Raw genomic sequence first — 22344 nt, 5'->3', positions numbered from 1 at the left:
AGTTATTGACCCGATTGGTGGTCTGCGTACCAGTTCCACCCGATACACTGAAGACGTGAAACATGATGGTGATCTTGTGTGGTTTGGTCCTGTGATATAGGTTTAGAACACGTGTTTCAGATAAACATTATGATTGGAAATTATAAGACGTGCTGGTGTGAGTGTGCCACCACGCTGCCAATGAACGCAGTGGTTTGCTGAACCCCCCGGGCCGTGCTACCACTGGTCGATACATATCCCGTGCATGTGAATGAAATGTCCAGGATACAAAATGCTTCAAAGTACAGGTCTACTTCTCACAGATAATCACACGCTGTTTGTAGCTGTGGCCGGCTCCGTAAGGAGGCAGCATTAACGCGGGTTATTTGTGACTAGTCATGTCTACAATTCGAAGGGCTTATATGGAAATATCAAACGGTATCCGAGGTCTTAGATTTAATCGGGAACAACAGAACCAGCAACAGCAGCAGCAACAACAACAGCAACAACAACAAACGACAGTGTCAACGAGGGAAACAACAGGTCAGACGAGGATAGCCAATGGAGGTGCGATGAGTGCCAGGGTAGTCCGCTCTCCGAAACCTCTCATTGCCAGGAAAATCCGGAGTCTATTCGGAAGGCATCAACCGGAGACTATTCATGATCTTTTCATGTATGAGAGGTTTTTGTCTAAATTCTTCATGTATTTTTCAGCTGAGGAGCGGGGTGTGTTGTCACAGGTGTGCCTAACGTGGAAGGCCATCCTGTACCATCCCCGCTTCTGGCTTGACGTCATCCCGATTATATCCTGTCGTGACCTTAGTCGCGAGGAGGACATGAGACGGATCTTCTACGAGAGCCTACAGTTGAGGAGTTTTGATTCTATTTGTTTGTTCGGGGCCACTGACGATGACCTCGTGGACTTCGTCAATCATTTTTCCACGTGTAAAAAACAATTACGTTCCGTGGGACTGCGGTGCTCCAACGTTACAGACACTGGCATGGAACAGCTATTCAAACGGATGCCTTGTATCTACCGACTTGAACTTTCCGGGTGCAATGAACTCACGGAAACGGGACTTTGGTCGTGTCTTAATTCAAAAATCGTTTCGTTGACGATAAACGACTGCATCAATGTGGCTGACGACACTGTCGGCGCCATTGCTCAGCTGCTTCCGTCGTTGTATGAATTAAACCTACAAGCATACCACGTTACTGACGCCGCTTTAGCGTTTTTCAGTGCCAAACAGAGTTATAGTTTGTCATTACTGAGATTGCATTCCTGTTGGGAAATAACAAATCACGGCATTGTGAATATAGTCCATTCTCTACCCAACCTTACCGTCCTTAGTCTGTCCGGGTGCAGTAAAATTACGGACGACGGTGTGGAACTTATTGCAGAGAATCTACGTAAACTACGGTCGCTAGACCTGTCCTGGTGTCCGCGTATTACGGACGCTTCACTCGAATACATCGCCTGTGACCTCAGTCAACTGGAGGAGCTCGTGCTTGACAGGTGAGTTAAGTCAACAAATAATACAAAGAGAACCTAACTTCCACAGGTGAGTCGACCAAACCTGAAAATATTGGAATAGTAGGGTAAATACACGGATCCGAAAAACGGAAGAACACGCACAGGTAAATGAATTCAGCTGGAAACAAGCTATCACCTTTCTCATAGGCAAATTAATGAAAGCAGAATTAAAGCTAATCCGAAAGCAACATAACTGCACGGCATCAGTTTGAACTGAAGCACTAGGTAACAAATGGATATTACTTAACTCGTGAATACAAGTGAAAAGAAAGGCTAAGCTTAGAAACAATGTCATGTTATCTGTATCTAGATATGAAGGTGCATTCGTCCTTTACATCATTGGACCATCAAATTTAGGGTATGAGGGGCACTCTGCCTACAAGTCTCAATAACTCGAGTTCTAGTGACAATTGTACTATATTTTTACCACAAACGTCGCCACAAGTACAGCATTGATCAAATCTTAATCCGAAAATTCCCTATTTAATATAACTTTTGACCTATAGGTATACTATATGCACACTATGGTACAGTTTTACATGTACACATTAGTACCTCCATTACACAAGAACGACAACTCCGGCAGAAATTGACTAGGTTCGGTGTGTTACGTCATAAATGCAAAAACCGAGAAGATGAAGTTTACTGGATGTGTTTTTAAACAACTAAATGGGATTTTTTCTTTGTGTAAACACTTTGGATAACACTCGGCCTGCTATCGTTGATTATTTGTCTTTTGACAAATTAATGTTGTAAATCCACATTGTTGAAATTCAATACATAATTTCACACGGGCCTGTTAAGAGGGAACTATCATTTCGTATATAAGATATAGTACATATGTAATTGGTTGTTTAGACGTATACTCGTATGTAGTGATAGAAATAGACGTTTAAACACTCAGTTAGATAAATTTTCTTCCATGAGCCAATACTTTTTTTATTAGGACGAGATAACCGCCATTTTACCCCTCCCGCTAAAGCATTATTACAGTGCAGGTTGACTCCACGTACATGAACACGTAACAGCATAAACAAAACTTGATTCAAAGAAGTGGCACCCCGATAAGACCATTCTACTGCTTATAAAGGATAAGATGTCACAAACATGTGATTTTACAGTAAAAAATCAGTTAGATGTAAACACGATCACGTTCAGAGTCAATGCACCATAACCAAAAGTACCTTTGGTTTTGATAAAGACACGAGAGGGATCCCCATCCCTCTGACACTTTGTAGGCGCAGTATATATTTTTGTTTTAAAACGGGTGAAATAAACGTGTATTCGAAATAGAATGTCTAGTGAGTGACTGTGTCGTTGATAGAATGTGTCTACTGAGTGATTGTGTTGGTGATAGAATGTGTCTACTGAGTGACTGTGTTGGTGATAGAATGTGTCTACTGAGTGACTGTGTTGGTGATAGAATGTGTCTACTGAGTGACTATGTTGGTGATAGAATATGTCTACTGAGTGACTGTGTCGTTGATAGAATGTGTCTACTGAGTGATTGTGTTGGTGATAGAATGTGTTTACTGAGTGATTGTGTTAGTAATAGAATGTGTCTACTGAGTGACTGGGTTGGTGATAGAATGTGTCTACTGAGTGACTGTGCTGGTGATAGAATGTGTCTACTGAGTGATTGTGTTGGTAATAGAATGTGTCTACTGAGTGACTGGGTTGGTGATAGAATGTGTCTACTGAGTGACTGTGTTGGTGATAGAATGTGTCTACTGAGTGACTGTGTTGGTGATAGAATGTGTCTACTGAATGATTGTGTTGGTGATAGAATGTGTCTACTGAGTGACTGTGTTGGTGATAGAATGTGTCTACTGAGTGACTGTGTTGGTGATAGAATGTGTCTACTGAGTGATTGTGTTGGTGATGGAATGTTTCTACTGAGTGACTGTGTTGGTGATATAATGTGTCTACTGAGTGATTGTGTCATTGATAGAAAGTGTCTACTGAGTGATTGTGTCAGCTGCACTATCTACTATAGATATATTAGACATATATCATCACCAACACAGTCACTCAGTAGACACATTCTATCAATCACACAATCACTCAGTAGACACATTCCATCACCAACACAATCACTCAGTAGACATATTATTGACAGAAAGTGACTACTGAGTGACTGTGTTAGTTAAATATGTCTATTAAATTGCCGTGTCCGTGATAGGGTCAGACTGGATTTATGTTTGGGAGAAAATGCTTGCTTGTGCTGTTACAGAATATAATTGTTGTACATTTTGCGACCATTAACCTGCTTGCCACGTGCGTCCTTACTGACGAATTGCTTATGAAGTATTTGGTATACTACCTACTACAAACATTGTTCTTATCATGATCAACTAATAGTGTTATTATCTTACCAAACAACCATTCTTCTGAAGTGGACCTCGTGCACAATTATATATCAAAACATCCATAAATATTTATAAACGACGCCATACATGGGTAACTATTTGATCTGGTATCGCATGGACATTTTTATATCATGATGGATAAACTGGCTAGTAAAGAATTCTCAGTAGCTGATGGCTGCCAGCATGCTACTTCTGAAATATTCATATATAGACAAAGCCATTCCAGGAAGCCGCTATCGATTTTCATAAGTAGACAGACCTGAAAACAAAGATACTGTTTAAAAACTGACACATTTCACGTTTAAAGTCACATTTGCTGGTAACAAGGATTCCCGATGACGGGTGAACTTCTACAGTCATTCATGATTTTGTCGTGCCTCGTGACGTCATATCACCAGATCTGCTCCGCTCTGACCAGCAGTACCAGCACTAATGCCGTGGTCGTATTACCAAACATTTCTATCGGTAATGGAGAGAGGGCCTCCCCCAGGCATCACGAACGACAGGCATTGTATCAGTTATACATATGCTGCACGCGATTCGATATTCCCTCTTTATATGTATGAAATAAACGAATATAGTGCTGTTTGTCTTATAAGGACTATGCTTCTCCTCTGTGGGTCGAACTATAAATTACGGGCATTAAGGTCATTTGACCCATAGGGTCAAAATGAGCTTAAGCCATCGTGATTCGTCCTTTGTCGTACGTCCTGCGCCATCCGGCGAGCCTTAACTTTTCACATTTTAGACTTCTCAGATTTCACCGGTTGGATACAGTTCAAGTTTGCCTGAAATGATCTGGAGATGGTCCTGACTAAACGCTGTTAATGTTCAGCTTCCTGAAAAGGCATCCAGTTTGTAACACGATTGCACAATCATTGTTTTCCTAAGCAACATCATTTGTAAAGTTGTGACGCTCCATTCATCTTAAACGTGACTGTTGTTATTTTCCAGGTCGGTCTGAAGTCTAATATGGCCGCAATTTTGAAAACAACACATTTTAAAACTTCTTTATCAGTTTCATTGGTGCCAATGAGCTGAAAACGCCTACCCTGTAACATAATTGTGCAACCATGATTTTCCTGAGCACCATCTACTTTAATCTTTTCTTAAGTTACAACGTTGGTATTCAGCTCAATTTTACCTGAAATAATCTTGAGATGGTCTTATCCAAGTGTTCGAGTCGGTTCGAAATTCAATATGGCCACCATGGCCGCTATCTCGAATAACACACTTTACAGCTTCTTCTCAAATTCCATCTGTTTCGTTGAATTGATAATTGGTACAGATGTTTAGAAAAAGATGCCGACATTGTGTTGTTGATTTGTTTGTCCCGTTGAAACTTCGACACGTTCTGTCACGTCGGTTATATTTTTAAATATGATTGCACAATCATGGTTTTCTTTAACAACATATATCTTTCTCTTGTTCCATCGATGAGATTCAGCGTAAACTTGCCTGAAATGATCTCTAAGTGGTCTTGACCAAGTTTTGTTATTTTACGGGTCGAACTGAAGTCAAAGACATTTTTAACGTTTTCCCCCGGTTCCTCTGGTGCCATTTAGCCGAACTGTTGTGGAAATGCGGAGAAACTGAATTGAACACTATCGTTCGTTTGATTACTTGATGCTAAAATATCCAGAAGTATTCTAATAATTTTATTGATCATTATTGATACTACCACCACACTACGTCATGGTCAGCTGATGCCTAACTTCGGTATGGCGTGTACCGTAACATTAGTGATGTTGGATATTAAGACATCTTTGTCTTTGTACCGAGATCTCAGTGACGCAGCACGTAAAGACAATGGAACTGACACTTGGCCGTGGTTTGTCGTAATAAGTTGTAAATGGCGCTACGTATACGTCATTGGTGTGATAACAGATGGCGCTACGTGTGCGTTCCGTGTCGGGATGAGTTGAAGATGACGCTACGATATGTGTTGTGGTGAGTTATAGATGACGTTTACGACGTACAGGTCTGTGTCGACATGAACAGTCTGTGTCAAGCACCTTTAGGCCAAGTCACTAGCATCATAAATGGCCCAGGTCATTCGCCGGAAGTTATCGTAAGTCAATCGCCAAATTGTCCTGACATGGATGCTGTAAAATACCTTTGTGCTTGATGTACCAGCATCAGGTACGTTGAATACCTTCCCAGTTTAGCTGATGTACGGGGTGTTCGAGATTTAGTCTATAGGCAACAGTTACAGTCATGAGTGCTAAACTACTTTACACGGAGAAGTGACCTATTTCCGGAAGTCATTTGTGGTCATTCATTGTGAAAGGAGCGAACTGATTATTGTAAGTGTGGTATGGTGGTACCATTGTTAGTGTGGTATGGTGGTACCATTGTTAGTGTGGTACCATTGTTAGTGTGGTATGGTGGTACCATTGTTAGTGTGGTATGGCGGTACCATTGTTAGTGTGGTATGGTGGTACCATTGTTAGTGTGGTATGGCGGTACCATTGTTAGTGTGGTATGGTGGTACCATTGTTAGTGTGGTATGGTGGTACCATTGTTAGTGTGGTATGGTGGTACCATTGTTAGTGTGGTATGGTGGTACCATTTGTAGCGTGGTATGGTGGTACCATTGTTAGTGTGGTATGGTGGTACCATTGTTAGTGTGGTATGGTGGTACCATTGTTAGTGTGGTATGGTGGTACCATTGTTAGTGTGGTAGCATTGTTAGTGTGGTATGGTGGTATCATTGTTAGTGTGGTATGGCGGTACCATTGTTAGTGTGGTATGGTGGTACCATTGTTAGTGTGGTATGGCGGTACCATTGTTAGTGTGGTATGTTACCAATTTGTGTGGTATGGTGGTACCATTGTTAGTGTGGTACCATTTGTAGCATGGTATGGTGGTACCATTGTTAGTGTGGTACCATTGTTAGTGTGGTATGCTGGTACCATTGTAAGTGTGGTATGGTGGTACCATTGTAAGTGTGGTATGGTGGTACCATTGTTAGTGTGGTATGGTGGTACCATTGTTAGTGTGGTACCATTGTTAGTGTAGTATAGTGGTACCATTGTAAGTGTGGTATGGTGGTACCATTGTTAGCGTGGTATGGTGGTACCATTGTTAGTGTGGTATGGTGGTACCATTGTTAGTGTGGTATGGTGGTACCATTGTTAGTGTGGTATGGTGGTACCATTGTAAGTGTGGTATGGTGGTACCATTGTTAGAGTGGTATGTTAGCAATGCTTGTTTGGTATGGTTATAACAAAATGTGTGCAAGATAATTCAGATAATTGTTACACTCTCTCCTGCTATGTCCAATGTAATTCTGGACATCAGTCACCCATTCTGGTTGACTGTGTATGTATCATCTGCCTGATAGACGACATGTTGATCATTTGTATTCTAGGAATTTGCGACGATACTGACCGTGTGTGTTTTTAAGACGATTCTGAAAATCTGTGTATTAGGACGATACTGGTTTACATGTTTTTATATTCAATCTCTCCAGGTGTTCCCTTGTAGACATAAACATAGACCATCCCGTCCCACCCACGACTCTTAACCAACTGCCCCCAAATACAATGAACAAGTTACGTATTGTTGTACACGTGTTCGGCTTTGGCACGTAACAGGTGGTACACGTTCTTTTCGTGAAACGTCACAGAATGGCGCGTGTTTGAACGGAATGTGATATAGAGGAAACATGTATAGTTTCTGTTTACTCTTGTTTAAATTCGTTACTCAAGGTAAACATTCTCACACCATAATGGCGTCTGTTGTTCAGATATGGCCTCGGTCGTTATGTCTGACGAAGGCTGCTCTCTGGCACTTGATTACTATATAGGTACTGATGAGCCTAACTGACATGTCCACACTAGTGCTGTAGGAAATAAGAGAACAACTGTAATGAGACCATTGTCGATTTGTTAACGATAATGATAATTGTAACTTAATAGTCTAGGAACTTTCCCCATCATGTTTACGCTTACTGCGAGTATCGACCAGACTCATTCCTCTGAGGCCTTCGATTCAGCAACAGAAGACGTGATTCATTCTGTACAAATTCAACATTTACAGATAAAACATGACAAGCGGAGATTATACAATATGACAGCACGTATGTACGAAACAAACCTCACGGGAAATGTTTCAAAATAGACTTCAGGACGAAGAGAAACACGCCAGATTTGCAAATAAAGTATCATTGAAGTTTCATCCGTCACAGTTCGTTGGTCATTCTGTAGTTGGCGGTGAAACCAGGTATAAATATGGAATAATTATCAATAAATGTATTAACAGAGTAACCACGGTCGACTTCCTATGAGAACGTGATCAGATTATCGATTTCTTACATACCATGGTATTTTAAGGACGTAAGAAAATTGATTACCAATCAATAAGGGAGATAAATTACCAGTGTTGTCCGAACAGCTAATTAGGGGGATGGAGCGGAAGATTCGCGTTAAAACGTGCCATATTCTAGATTTCTGATACAGAATTAGGATATATTTTCATTGAGTGAATTCAGTTTGTAATTTCATTATATAGTTATACGATACAAATTACTTGTGACTAGCCATTGTCTTGTAGATGTAACACGGTACACCATACGGGACTGTGATGCAGCTGTGATGATGGTGCCGACTTCTCCAAATCTGACAACGTCGTAAATTATCCAATACACAGTCTCTTAAATACTTGTTACTTAAGTATTACTCATTGTATACGAGACTCACTCCTTATTTTGAAAATATTTCGTCTCTAATGAAATCGCGAGCTCGTTACTTATACAACAGTCTATTTGTATGGTTCTAAACGGTCCATAGACCAAAGGTTAATGTATAATAACTGAGCGTGCCATCCTAACAATCAATTAATTGCATACCCTGTGATGACTCCCACAAATACAGCGACGTTCAAAATACCTCTACTAATTCATTCTACACGAGGATGGAACAGCTTCTCGACTGGCGGTAATATGTACCATACCACATGTAGACACTCGAAGTGAATGAAGAGTGGTCTTGACAGGAGTGCTATCGCGACGACATAATGCTCTGCGCGTGCTAGGACGCGAGTCGCGCGTCAGAAATATCGTACTCGTTATAAGTCAATATAACGTGGGTGCTTTAGACATACGACCACACCGGATTGACAGAGTCCAAAGGTCACATCACAACGGGTTTCACGCGCCATGACCCCTTCGGTGACGTGGCCAGGCTATCAATCTTTGCAGAAACTGTTGAAGAGCCAAGCTGATCGCATTAGTTTTTATCGATTATGGTGTTCGTGTATCAAAAACATTGACTCATCGATTTAGGACAAGGAAGTAGCCCCCGTCACTAAGGTGTTGGTACAGAGGTCACGTGGTCGGTTGACGCAGATTAGTCCACATCATGGCCAATAAGACTTGAAAATCCTAATTTCATTACAGAACTAACCTCAAATTCTCCTGTTTCACGATTACATATTACTTCCTCGGAATACAAAATTCAAAAGACGATAAAAGTCGGTATAATGCGTATTTTAAGATTTTGCCATAAGTAAAGAACTGTCGGAATCTAGATAGACAACAGATGTACAAAATGAAATGGTTGCACTACAGGCAAATTAGTAACCAACATCAGATTCATCAGACTGATGTGGACTGTAATGTAATACATAGAGAAACGAACTAGAACATTGGGTTGAATACATCGTATACCTGTCCATACGACAGGTATGGACCACTTACAGTATGGGAAATGTCTCTTCAGGGGATCGGTGTTTCCTATTGGACAATGTGTCTTTTTTATTAATGTTTAGCTACGAAAGACGAGTTTCTCGTCAGTCTCTTCAATATTTTTGGGAAGTCAAAACATTTCAGTATCACCGCTTAAACACCAAAATCGTCTGACAAAATAGACCATGTGTAAAACAAACGATTGGCTTGTTTTGGTTTGTTGATGTATCACGCATTGAGGAAAGAAAGGGAAACGGTAAAGAGAAATTCCTAAGCACCGAACCTCTTTAACGACACCTCATAATTCACGGGATCTCTCCCCCACACCCCGTCTTGTTGACGTATCTGTCATGGTGGAGTAGACCTATAATAGTTTATGTGATAAATTGCAGCTCATTTTTAGAGTTAACCTGTTTTCACACATTCCGTGAAGGAATTCTCGTTACAACGGCGGTGCCTGAATAGCTATCTCTCGTCTTGGAATTCACAACAAAGTACCATGACCCGTATTGCAATGTGGAGGCGGTTTCCTGCCGGAAAATCCACTAGTGGTGTGTTTTGTCTCTTCAATGTGTGTAATCCATCTGTCCATCGCGCGCTTGTCATAACTAGTATGCTAGCATACAGTGTTGGTGCTCGATTGACCATGACGTGTTGCACAATGTGTTTGTCATCAGTGCTGAAGTCAACATACAGAAGCTGCTGGTACTGCAAAACATGTATGTAACATCAGATGTAAAACACCAGGGGCTTATAATCGATGTTGTCGTGAGTTGTGGCACAGAAAATGACAATTGTCAATCTTAATATATGGTCCAGTATACATGGTATAGTTGGCTCTAGTCTCAACCCTTGTCAGTGATCACAATCCTACTGCTAGCTATGTGTACAATTTTTCCGTGACCAGACGCCGGAAGGCTATAATAATTTACGAAAAAACCAATTGAATAAATCAAATAAATCCGTGAACTCCGTTTTCGCGGATAATGATAATGTTAATATTTCTATGCTCGTTTAGATGAAAGATCTGAAAGATCTAGTGTCGCGTGATATCTTCTGTTTATTGTATGTCGTTCATTTGTAACAGATAAGGACAGAAAGCAAGTAAGGTGGTAAATATTCGCATCATTTCTATTTCTAGGCTTGTTAATTGTTTTTCCTTTACAATCACACACATCAGTGATCTTCAGGCGATAACGATTATTAACGAGGCAATCTATTTATAGCCAGTGTCTGTTATAAATAAGAAACAAAGGCGTCTTGGGGACACAAATTACTGCCAATCTTCTCCATATCCAGTTATCCACCAACCAGCACAAGGAACAAGACAGACGATGTTTAGATCCGACAGGATATTGTAAAGGAGGAAAGCAGTTTGTAAGGGCATGTTCCTTTAGCGCACGTGGCGTCTCCTGGGATACGGAGAGCTGGCTCTTCTTTCTCAGGCCGAGCCTGATCGATACAAATGGAATTTCTTCGGTCAAGGTCACCGCTGACAATGGAGCTGTAGCAATATCTACGCAAATTGTTTTAAGGAGTTGAATCCAATCAGCCAGGAGGTATTAGGGATTGGGGTGTCATGATACATCTCAATCAGCAACTGACGCGGTCATACTTTAGCACTGGTCTGGTCTTCGCGGATGACAACATGGACGGATGTTACGTGTCAGACGATCAAACCTCCTCCTTAATCACGGACCAAATTTAATTAATTGTTGGTGTGAAGTGGTCAATGCTCTAGAAGGTAGACCGATCATTCTGCGGCAGTATTGGAGCACGCGTAATTACTCATATTACAATAATGAACATTTTAAATCTGTTGATGAAAACGTCTAGAACTACACTGTGGTGTATCTTTACCCGGTAACCCATCTGCCTGACGATAGACCTATTATACACACACATCTATTTGCGTATCCTCTCTCTCTGTGTTCAGCAGTAGATCAAATTTGTCGAGAAATATACAACGTTATGAATTATTGATAGCGTTGGTTAGGTTTTCCAATACTAGTACACACATTTCACCACAGACTATTAAATGGCATCATACACAAATCGGGATGTAGCCGTGCGTTTTGAAGCGAGATCAGCTGCGTAAACGTGTTAGTGGGGAGAAATTAAACCATCTAATCTTCTAGAGACGATATTATAAGCCGTAACGACAAGAACAATAAACGGGTGAGATCTTTCCGATTCTAAAATACAACGATTGAATGAAATCGTCAAAAAGGCACAATCTTAACAAGAGAGAATACATTGTAGGCCTATGATGAGTCTGTTATACCTGCAGGAAGAATGGAGAAAACTTCTTTTCAGCGACCAACGGACATCATAAGGACAACTGAATTACGACTTTTTCAATCGACTTTCAAACTTCTGTAAAGATATGAAACCATCTTAGTCTGATGAATTAAACAAGTATATTTGTTTTGCTTGAATCATGAATTGTGAACGGTAAAAAAAAGTTGTTTCCCGAAAGTACATGTGGTTATATACATAATCAAACCAATTACACCAAAACTGCTGCATAATCAGCATCGAACTATTGTCTAATCAGTCATGTTTAACGCGTGTTTGATGTAAAGTGTTGATGCCGGGCAGCCAGACTGTCTACAAAGGCGGACATGTCAGCACGCAATCGGTTCGGGAAATAGGTATATGTTTCTGCTTCCGGGTCGGGTAGTACGATCGGTTACAGTATATCAGACAAACCATTGTTTCATATTACCTTTCTGTCACTATATCAGAAATGTTAGATGTGAACTCGAATCAATATACCGGTACACAGTCGTACATAAAGGAGTTGCACTGGGTGATAACACGAATGGTGTCGGAGAGAAAAAAAAGTTAAATAATGATTAGGTTTACGTACCGCTCTACAGACCAAGGCTAGATACTTACAAACACATCAAACAAATGTCGTTCACGTGCTTGTAAGAATTATTGCAAACGCATAACTGCAAATGACTTAAACACGAGAACCGCGAGAACGATATCAGAGGAGGTTGCAGGCTATTTATTTACAAGCTCTGTACAAGTTCGACGTTAGCGATCTTGTCCCGAATCAATAAATCTTTTCTCGGGGATTTTCATAAACTTTTCAAACGAACTATGACAGTACATCGAATGAATATGTTTCAAGGTTATAAGTTCAAGGTCAATGTGATGAGTTGGGGGAGTTGGGGTACAATGGAGGAATGCGATGTTGCTCTATATTTTTTTAACTGAGAAACGAGGAAAAGGTACTGTTTCAACGTCTAGACTTCAGATAAAACAGCATTACTGCATAAGCCTGAAAAATCAGACATTCTCGCAAAAGAACACACATTGGAACCTTAGATGAAGGTCCGCAGTGTGTGGTTCGACAATAACAAAGGGCGCTTTGTGTTTCTTATGAAGCTGGGACCATGAACCATTCTGTGGTGTCGTTGTTGTGTCCTTGAACAAGACACTGTACCCAAATTGCCAAGGAAAGCTTGCGACAGTCTTGCGGTATGATATTGAATTAGATAGCAATCGGCTTTATTAAAAAGTCCCGACTGAAAATTACTAGTTTGTTCACCAGCGATAAACCCAATTAAAAAATACATTAACACACATTACAATCGTATCGAACAACAGATACCTACTATTTCTATTCATATTTTGTAGGTGTTCTCACGTGACGGACATAGGCGTGGGTTACCTGTCCACAATGACGTCGCTACTACGACTCTACCTACGGTGGTGCACACAGATACGAGACTTTGGGCTGCAACATATGTATTCAATGCGGAATCTACGAGTGCTTTCTCTGGCAGGTATGTACAACTGATACAGGTAAAAGGTTTGATTTGGTTTTATAGTGTTTAGCGTCTTATCAACAACTATAGTTGATATGTTTATGTAAGCCTCCGTGCGTTGTTAAAGTGCTGAACTGAAGCCGACTTTACATTGCTAACGCATTAAGTATACGGCCCAAGCCAACTGGCATCAGGACACCCTACCCAATCACAGCAAGATATAAACGGGCAACTGATTCGTTACAATACAAAATTACTTAACGTGGGAATAGAAACTACTAACGTTAGTTAAAGAATCTCTTATGTTTCGGCCAAAGGACCCAAAGCCTTCCTCATAGGGGCGAACGCTCAACTAATGGCTTAAAATGAGGCAGTACCGAGGGGAACATTAAGAAGGAGCAATATCTTTTTAAAGAAAAGGAGAAAATGTAAATATTTCAAGTTAAGCTGCCTCTTATGAGCATTCAATTCGAGCAGCAGGTACAATATGACCCTCAAGAGAGATATCAGAGATTCCGGTGTCTTTCTTTGGAACCTGCTTAATTTGGTTTACACTTGGAACAAAGCGCCGGAAGCCCGCTTCATGTTCAGATGTGTTTTATTTTTGTTGTATGCTAAATGCAAAGCCAAGTGTAGGGATAGAATTGGTGTGTCTTTTTGCGTTTAAGTATACATGAAAAAACTACTGTGTAGATAAACAACATGCTAATGGAAGTCTAAAGTAAGAAGAAGGAAAGAAAGAAATGGAACGGAAACGAAAAATCAAACCATATTTTTTCATGGTTATGCCTTCTCCCTTACTACATACATCACCAACTATATCATCTCCTCTCCACAAACATACATGATGTGAAACCTGACGTGAATAACAATAGTAAAATAAAATTTTTAAAGTAAGCATATATGGCAAGGAAATGTTCACGTGTAATGTGGGTTCGGAAAGAAATGCCCTAAATTTGTCCTAGTGTCAGTTAAAACTGTTATATACTATAGTGGAGTGTATCCTAGAACATGTCCTTGATGTCAGCACTTTTTCCACCTTTGTGCTCGGTGTCTACATCTGCTCCTGTGTGATGGCGATAATGTGGACGCTAACGATGTTGTTATTTAATGTAATTTAATGTTCAGGATTACACACCAGCAAACCAATAGTCGCTTGTTTGTGAACTGTATTGGAATAAGTCATCACAAATTGACCATCACGTCACGATACGTGAATAACTCTATTCATAGCAAAGAATTACGAAAGACGATAACGGACATTTGATACCAATGAATGGACACCAAGGGTTACTTTGGGCGACACGTTCCTGTTGGTTCGAGCACAGCTAAAAAATCCCCCTCTAAAGTTTCGCTCTTTTGTTCTAGGGAACATGATAAAAACACAAATATGGCCCCTGAGAAATAGATCTGGGCAACGATAGTAGATTTCATTTCATCAAAGAGAGTTAGTGAAGAATAACTATAAAGAATTAAACAGGATTATTGAATATTTTCAATGGAACAGTAAGGTCGTGTTATTGTACTTCTTGCCTGTAATATTTTTGTCGTCATCGCCAATAAATGAAAACGAGGGTGTTTTAATCACCATGTGCACAGGAAGCACGCATCTAACGCCATTGGTTTTTTTGTTTATGATTTTGTTAACCAAATTACTCAAGTGGCATATCAAGTACGTGGGACCCCATGGACATACGTGTACATATACAACAGATAAAGAGTCCCCTCCTCTGTAGGATACATGTATTCCACATGCCTCATACAGTACAAACAAGTAGTCCACACGTCTAGGAAGTAGTACATTTCTCTGAGGTAAAAAGAAAATATCGATCTTTGTGTTAAGTTGCCCTGATCTCGTTTGATAATTACCACTTTGGTATGTAAATTATTCTTTACCTACGTATTTGCTGCCTTTCGTGGTAAAATGATATCCATCACTTTATGCTAATTTTCCATGTGTTGTTATTTCCTGAAGAGCACAGGAAAGATGTTCTTATATTTCATATATACGTTCCTCTTGAACATTAATTCTGACGATTGGTTAGAAAGACGTCTTGCCTGACAGGAGGCCATCTTTGATTTCGACAATAAAAAGTTTGTTATCGATATCCATTCCATTTTCAGTCAGACTAGTCATTGTTATTGCTTTAGAAATCTAAAAATTCAATTTTATTTTCCAGTTTGTTCTTAGTTGAGCTCTATTTCAAAAAATGTTTTAAAAATATGTATTTAGGTTTCCTTTGTTTATTGATATTATTACATGTTTTGTTAACCTGTCAAAAGAACAGGAAGAGCTAGGAAGGGAAAATATTCTACAACTGAAGAACTAATAAAGATCACACAGTGGCAGGCGCCAAGATGCCCTGGGGTCCCTTGTTGATTTTGATGTGTGACATGAGCAAAAAATCGTGGATTTAATCATTTTCAGATAGTGCAACGATTACCGGGAGCATAGAGGTGGAAGTTATAACAAACTGACACGATTCATTTGTAAGGAACACTGAGGCCCAGAAAATTTCACTTAAATGTCTACCCCCGGGAATTAGCTAGTCTGCGTGTCTGTCTGTAGAAAAAAAAAACATTCGGACTACTCATCCTTGACTTGTGAACTATTTCCAACTGAATTACACAAAATTATTAGGGGCCATATGGAGATGTTTCGATGGGAGCTTATTGATCTATTTATTTATTAATTTTTTTTCGATTTTGTTTGTCATGATAACCTGGTTACACAGGTAACACACAAAATAACACACCGTTTTCGGGGCACAAGGACCCTTAACTCAGTCCTTACCTCAATTTTAATCAAATGGCGTATCGAATCAAAACCATTCAGTCTGACACATAAAGAGTTTTAAAAAAAACTATGGAAACATAATAGAGGCTTCTAATTGATTGGAATTGAGATAGAGTCCGATTCAGTTGAAAACTGGTGTATATTTCTTTCGGAATGGCAAATAAAATCACACTAATTCCCAAAACAGCTGTTGTCATTAAGTTACCAAGGTAACGAAGAATGCCTCAAATTGCATTGCCACTCCTTAACTTATTGACAAATTTTAATGAAATTACCCAGGAAAATTTGGAATTATATGAATGTGTATAAGTTAGTTTCCTTTGTGGAAACTTTGGTTGCCATGGTAACCTGATAAATATATACACGTATTGAGGCCATAGCTCATCAGCTCTTTAATCAACTTTATTCAAGCACAATAGCGTAAAATGATGCCTTTAATTTGACACATTTGGCGTTTCCAAAACCATAACTATGCAAATGCAGTTGAAGGCTTCTAATTGGTTAGAATTTATACATTATTCAATTAAGCGTAAAATTGTTTTATAAAAGATTTGAAGTATGTCTAATCCAGTGGTATAATTTTTCAAAGACATCGGTTGTCACGTGGTTGCCATAGTAACCAAAAGAAGACTGTATGTAATTGGACGTATCATGTCCAGACGACTCCTTCTTAACTTGTGAACAAATATCATTGATGGTTAGTAAAGGTATTAGTTGGTCTTACAGGTCTATACTTATTTCTATTCTAGACCTAACTACACAGATCAGCCAGCAAACCGCTTCTACATCATACTTGTAATTTTCCTATTCTTGCACGAGGGCACAACAAAAATAGACGGAATCTATACATTGTATAGCGATTGAGCTAGGAATCCTATCGATTCGACAAGGTATGGGTGTGCGCTAGGAGCGAGCCGTGGCCTTTGACTCATCGCGCTTATAGAGGTGCAACACGGAGGCTAAAAATGACAGGTCCAACACAAAAGAAAATCTCGAGATCACGGTTCCACAAATACAGATTAATCAACAATAGCAACAACGGAATAAAGAAATACATAGTAGTAGTATAGGAATGTCGTAGGTACTAAATATATCACAAACTTCCGTAGACATCAGTTGAGTTTTAGTTCTCATCTCACGCGTGCCACGAAATCAATAGCCAACTGGATCCATTTAACATCCAATTTGTTGTCCTGCTAGTAACTGACCCTTTAATCACCACTTAAATCTTCTATAGGTTTAGACACTGAGTTGGACATATATTGTACAGTCTGACCGATCTGTGTTGTTGTGTGTTTATAGGGCACGTGTTGTAAAGTCTGGTGGGTATGTGTTTTAGTGTGTTTATAGGACACGTGTTGTACAATCTGACCGATCTGTGTTGTTGTGTGTTTATAGGGCACGTGTTGTAAAGTCTGGTGGGTATGTGTTTTAGTGTGTTTATAGGACATGTGTTGTACAGTCTGACGTGACTGTGATGTGTGTTTATTTGGAACGTGTTGTTCAGTCTGACATGACTGTGTTGTACAGTGTTACGGAACTGTGTTGTTGTGTACCTAGTGGGCACGTGTTGTACTGTCTGACAGTACTGTGTTGTGTACTTAGTGGGCACGTGTTGTACTGTCTGACAGTACTGTGTTGTGTACCTAGTTGGCACGTGTTGTACTGTCTGACAGTACTGTATTGTTGTGTACCTAGTTGGCACGTGTTGTACTGTCTGACAGTACTGTGTTGTGTACCAAGTGGGCACGTGTTGTACTGTCTGACAGTACTGTGTTGTGTACCTAGTGGGCACGTGTTGTACTGTCTGACAGTACTGTGTTGTTTACTTTGTGGACACGTGTTGTACTGTCTGAATGTACTGTGTTGTGTACCTAGTGGGCACGTGTTGTACTGTCTGACTGTACTGTGTTGTGTACCTAGTGGACACGTGTTGTACCGTCTGACAGTACTGTGTTGTTTACTTTGTGGGCACGTGATGTACTGTCTAGCTATGCTATTGTTGTGTACCGAGTGGGCACGTGTTGTACTGTCTGACAGTACTGTGTTGTTTACTTTGTGGACACGTGTTGTACTGTCTGACTGTACTGTGTTGTTTACTTTGTGGACACGTGTTGTACTGTCTGACTGTACTGTGTTGTGTACCTAGTGGGCACGTGTTGTACTGTCTGACAGTACTGTGTTGTTTACTTTGTGGACACGTGTTGTACTGTCTGAATGTACTGTGTTGTGTACCTAGTGGGAACGTGTTGTACTGTCTGACTGTACTGTGTTGTGTACCTAGTGGACACGTGTTGTACCGTCTGACAGTACTGTGTTGTTTACTTTGTGGGCACGTGATGTACTGTCTAGCTATGCTATTGTTGTGTACCGAGTGGGCACGTGTTGTACTGTCTGACAGTACTGTGTTGTTTACTTTGTGGACACGTGTTGTACTGTCTGACTGTACTGTGTTGTTTACTTTGTGGACACGTGTTGTACTGTCTGACTGTACTGTGTTGTGTGCCTAGTGGGCACGTGTTGTACTGTCTGACAGTACTGTGTTGTGTACCTAGTGGGCACGTTTTGTACTGTCTGACAGTACTGTGCTGTATTTGTGGACACGTGGTGTACTGTGGTTGAACTGTGTCATAAAATACATGTACTTATAAGGTATCGACGATAACATGTTTTGTAATTATTGGACACATGTAGAGCAGCCACGTGATCAGACGCTTGTCTTACTATTGACGTTAAATTGTGCACTATCTCTATGTTTGTTTGGAAACAGCTGCTATGTTTATATAAACATGAAAACACCAGCACCCTAACGAGATAGTTCATTGTTTGTATAAATTACATTTTCAAGTAGATCTGTTCCATTAGGCCGATTATAATTTGATTTAAAGTAGGAAAAAACTAAACTAAAAACAAAAAACAAAGAAAGATCGGCAGTAAAATAACCATTTTGTTGATAAACCGCCATTTCTATGCTCACAACGACGTTGTCATGGTAACAAGCTGGACGCTATTTATCGTACCTGTAATCATGGCGTTGCCTTGCATGTGTAATATATTCAAATATATCATGATGTTATGATAAATACGGCGCTGATGAAGGCAATTATTCCTCTCGTCAATTGTTAAACTCAAGTCCTTCCATTGGTTAAAAACTACCTTGTCATTCTCTCACCAATTTCTACCAAAATCGACTGAAACTTCGTGATTTGAAGTTCATCTTGTTCTATATTTACCTCGGTGACATCATCGTCAGTTGGCATTGCGACAACAAATTGTAAAGTGCGAACAGTGACATCCTTAAACATTAAGTTTTTGCCAATGCGAACAAGAGAATCCTATAATTAAAGCTTGTTGTCGTAAAAAACTACGTCAATGAACTGAGTTCTTATATATGGCTAGAAAGCAAGAAAGACACTATACTTTTCATTGTCTCAGGAAAGACAATAACATGGCTTCCCATGAGATAAACTCTTGTTATTGTCAGACATGCTTTCTTGGGACTTTGTTCTGGCAAAGCTGATCAATAAGTGGCCGTCGGCTCGGTCTAAATCCATTCCTGGCCATCATGGAGATTTTTTTTGTCCTTTTAATTCTCCTCGCAGGGCAATTCGCCGACACACACACTTGTCTTTCCTGTAGATATTGTAGACTTAACCACCATCATATAGTTGTGCTGGTATTAAACCGACACCAACCATCATCATATAGTTGTGCTGGTATTAAACCGACACCATGATGTTCACATAGTTATTGCAAGTTTGATATTTTCAAAAACAACATTATAATTGACGGAACCTGTCACCTCTGTATAATAGCCAATTTTGAAAGTTGAAACGGTTAGTAAGCATTAAAAATAGCTTTGATTGACCAAATCGTGTACAATTGTATATACGCACGTCCTGTAAACTACACTCCATAAAACTTTGATAATGAGACCTGTCCTTGATTTATTTCAGGTTGCACTTTGGTGTCCAGTCAGGGCCTATGTGGTCTCACACAGCTGCGAAACCTCGAGGAACTGGAACTGACCAACTGTCCCAGTGCCACCAAAGAGGTGTACCTATACCTCCGGGAAAACATGACCACTTGTCTTGTGCTGGACTAACGCTATATCTTACACTAAAGTGTATTGTCAGGTTTTACTATGGGGATATTTGGTATACAACGACGACATATATGCCGTTGCAAACTCGTGCGCGCAGCTGTGGGAGTATTTTGTTCTGGATGTGGTGTATGTTCAGCAATCGTAAGTGTGTTGGGTACCAGTTGGATTATTAGAGAAGGAGTTTGGGTCACCAAATCTGTCTACGTTGTGACATTGTCGAAACAAGCAGGGTTACGCACCTTTCAAATACGTCCGCGAAGTGTATCATTCTCATAATGTTTATGCTACGGAGTGCTGGGAACGAGGAAAATATGTATCGACCGGAAGTGACGTGTGGTACATGAAAAAAGAAGACACATTTTTTTGAGAAGGTACATGGTCAACACTAGAGAACCCTCGTACCGTATACATCCGTCACAAATATTGACCTTATCCGTGTATGTACACAATGTTAGGAAGGTCGACCCTTCATTAGTGGAACCTGTGTACAGTTTTCTTATTTCATGCCAGTATATATTCACTCCAAGTTTGACCATGTGCCTTCCGTGTAGCCAGCTACCAGCTGGAGTATCAGGGCTGGTGGGCAGTGGTAATTTGGCCCATTGAAGCGCTATGCACTAGTAACCCCATTAGGGAGTGTGGTGTTCTCAGGATGATCTTTCTAGTGTATTTTGGGGTGTAAATAATTAATATATATATATATATATAATGTCCAAGTTCGTAGCAAATGTATTTTTCTGTGAAATCCCAAAGGACATTTTTGTTCTTGAAACAGATATTATAATGTGATATTGACTGAGGTTTCCATATGTGTTCACTAAGCTGTAACTGTAACGTTTTGTGATCGTCATGTTTACATATCTATACGACAATCTTTGATTATTTGTTCTTTTCATGTGTTTTCTTGTTACATTCCCATTCTTCATGTTTTCCACACCCCTGATTTGCTCATTGTTTTTATCAAATATTTATACACAAAAAATGATGACGTAGTTTCCCGAGTCGGTGAAGGTTGTGAATTTTTGTAGTGTAGTAAATGGTACCTCTTCAATATTTCTGAACAACGATTTTCAACAATTGTTTCAATCTTGACGTAATCATAACATTTAATGGCTGAGAAATAAGACGGGCAAAACAGAGGCTAAGAACATTTTCTACTGAAAGCACAAGAAGATTTAGCAGATAAAATCCTATTTCATGAAGTCCGTACGGGTGTTGATTGTTATCTGCCAATGTGGTTTTCGTGAGGATGGATGTCAGAATTCCACGCTTTTCTTTAAATCAACTGAAAGAAACAGATTTTTTCTCTCCTTCATAGTACGTTTTCTTTACAAAATTGTCAAATTCACAAAATTTCCTAATCTGAGCATTCTTAAAGACCTGCATGTTTATCCAATACTTTCAATAAAACATCCTTGTGGAGCTTGATAAAATAACCGGGTATTTTTTGTAGATTATTTTGTTCTTTTAATTAAAATCTAATTTTTAAATTACGAGCTATTGTTCTATCAATGCAAACCTACCATAGGTCGATATGAGAGTGTGTTGAGAACAAAACGGGTCCTACTAACTATTTTACGGATAAGTAGACAGATATTCCCTCGGGACTGTAACAGTATAGGTGAGTATGGACCTCGTGATTCAGTCAGTCTTCTGGTCCGTACTCCCATCGTTATGTGTGTTACTACTTAGTATATATATATATATATATATATATGGTTTGTGTCGTGGCTACCTTTTAAAAATTGAAACTTACATATAAGGGGGCGATAATTCACTATACTTGCGGTGTGTATGGTTTACAATTATCATCAGCTCATAAAAGTATCATACTTACTTACAACAATAAATCTTCTCGGTACAGCCGACTTCCGGTAGTTATAACTGCTCTTCTTTATATTAACATTTTCAATATAGCTGTTTAAGATAACTAATATTGTATCTGTTAATTCATGCCTCAAACCTAACAGTGTGGTGTATTAGATGTCTCTGGAGCTTTCAGTACTGGCAGGTCGTGTTGACCGTCGATTTGTTTAACACTAACATCTCTATACATTCCATTATAATGGTGTTCTATCCCATGGTAGAA

The 22344-nt window shown here is 39.7% G+C and overlaps 1 protein-coding gene across 1 annotated transcript; it reads left to right on the top strand.

Moving 5' to 3' along the window:
* Positions 1-22344, top strand: LOC132543892 (F-box/LRR-repeat protein 16-like). Its single transcript, XM_060207429.1, has 3 exons — positions 1-1495; positions 13223-13371; positions 20107-22344. Exons 1-3 carry the CDS (start codon positions 378-380, stop codon positions 20253-20255), a joined length of 1416 nt encoding a protein of 471 aa, XP_060063412.1. The 5' UTR covers positions 1-377; the 3' UTR covers positions 20256-22344.

This window comes from Ylistrum balloti, unplaced genomic scaffold, assembly GCF_031769215.1.
Source record: "Ylistrum balloti isolate Yb309-2 unplaced genomic scaffold, AGI_CSIRO_Ybal_v1 Utg369772, whole genome shotgun sequence".
Classification (NCBI taxonomy): Eukaryota; Metazoa; Mollusca; class Bivalvia; order Pectinida; family Pectinidae; genus Ylistrum; species Ylistrum balloti.
Note: the sequence above shows the minus strand (reverse complement) of the source record. Positions and strands in the feature narration are given on the sequence as shown.

What these genes read in the sequence shown, in the direction of transcription:
- LOC132543892 (XM_060207429.1), top strand. Translation starts at nt 378, where the DNA reads ATGTCTACAATTCGAAGGGCTTATATGGAAATATCAAACGGTATCCGA. An exon ending in GAGGAGCTCGTGCTTGACAG is followed by an intron (nt 1,496 to 13,222) that starts GTGAGTTAAGTC and finishes CATATTTTGTAG; the next exon opens with GTGTTCTCACGTGACGGACA. An exon ending in ACGAGTGCTTTCTCTGGCAG is followed by an intron (nt 13,372 to 20,106) that starts GTATGTACAACT and finishes GATTTATTTCAG; the next exon opens with GTTGCACTTTGGTGTCCAGT.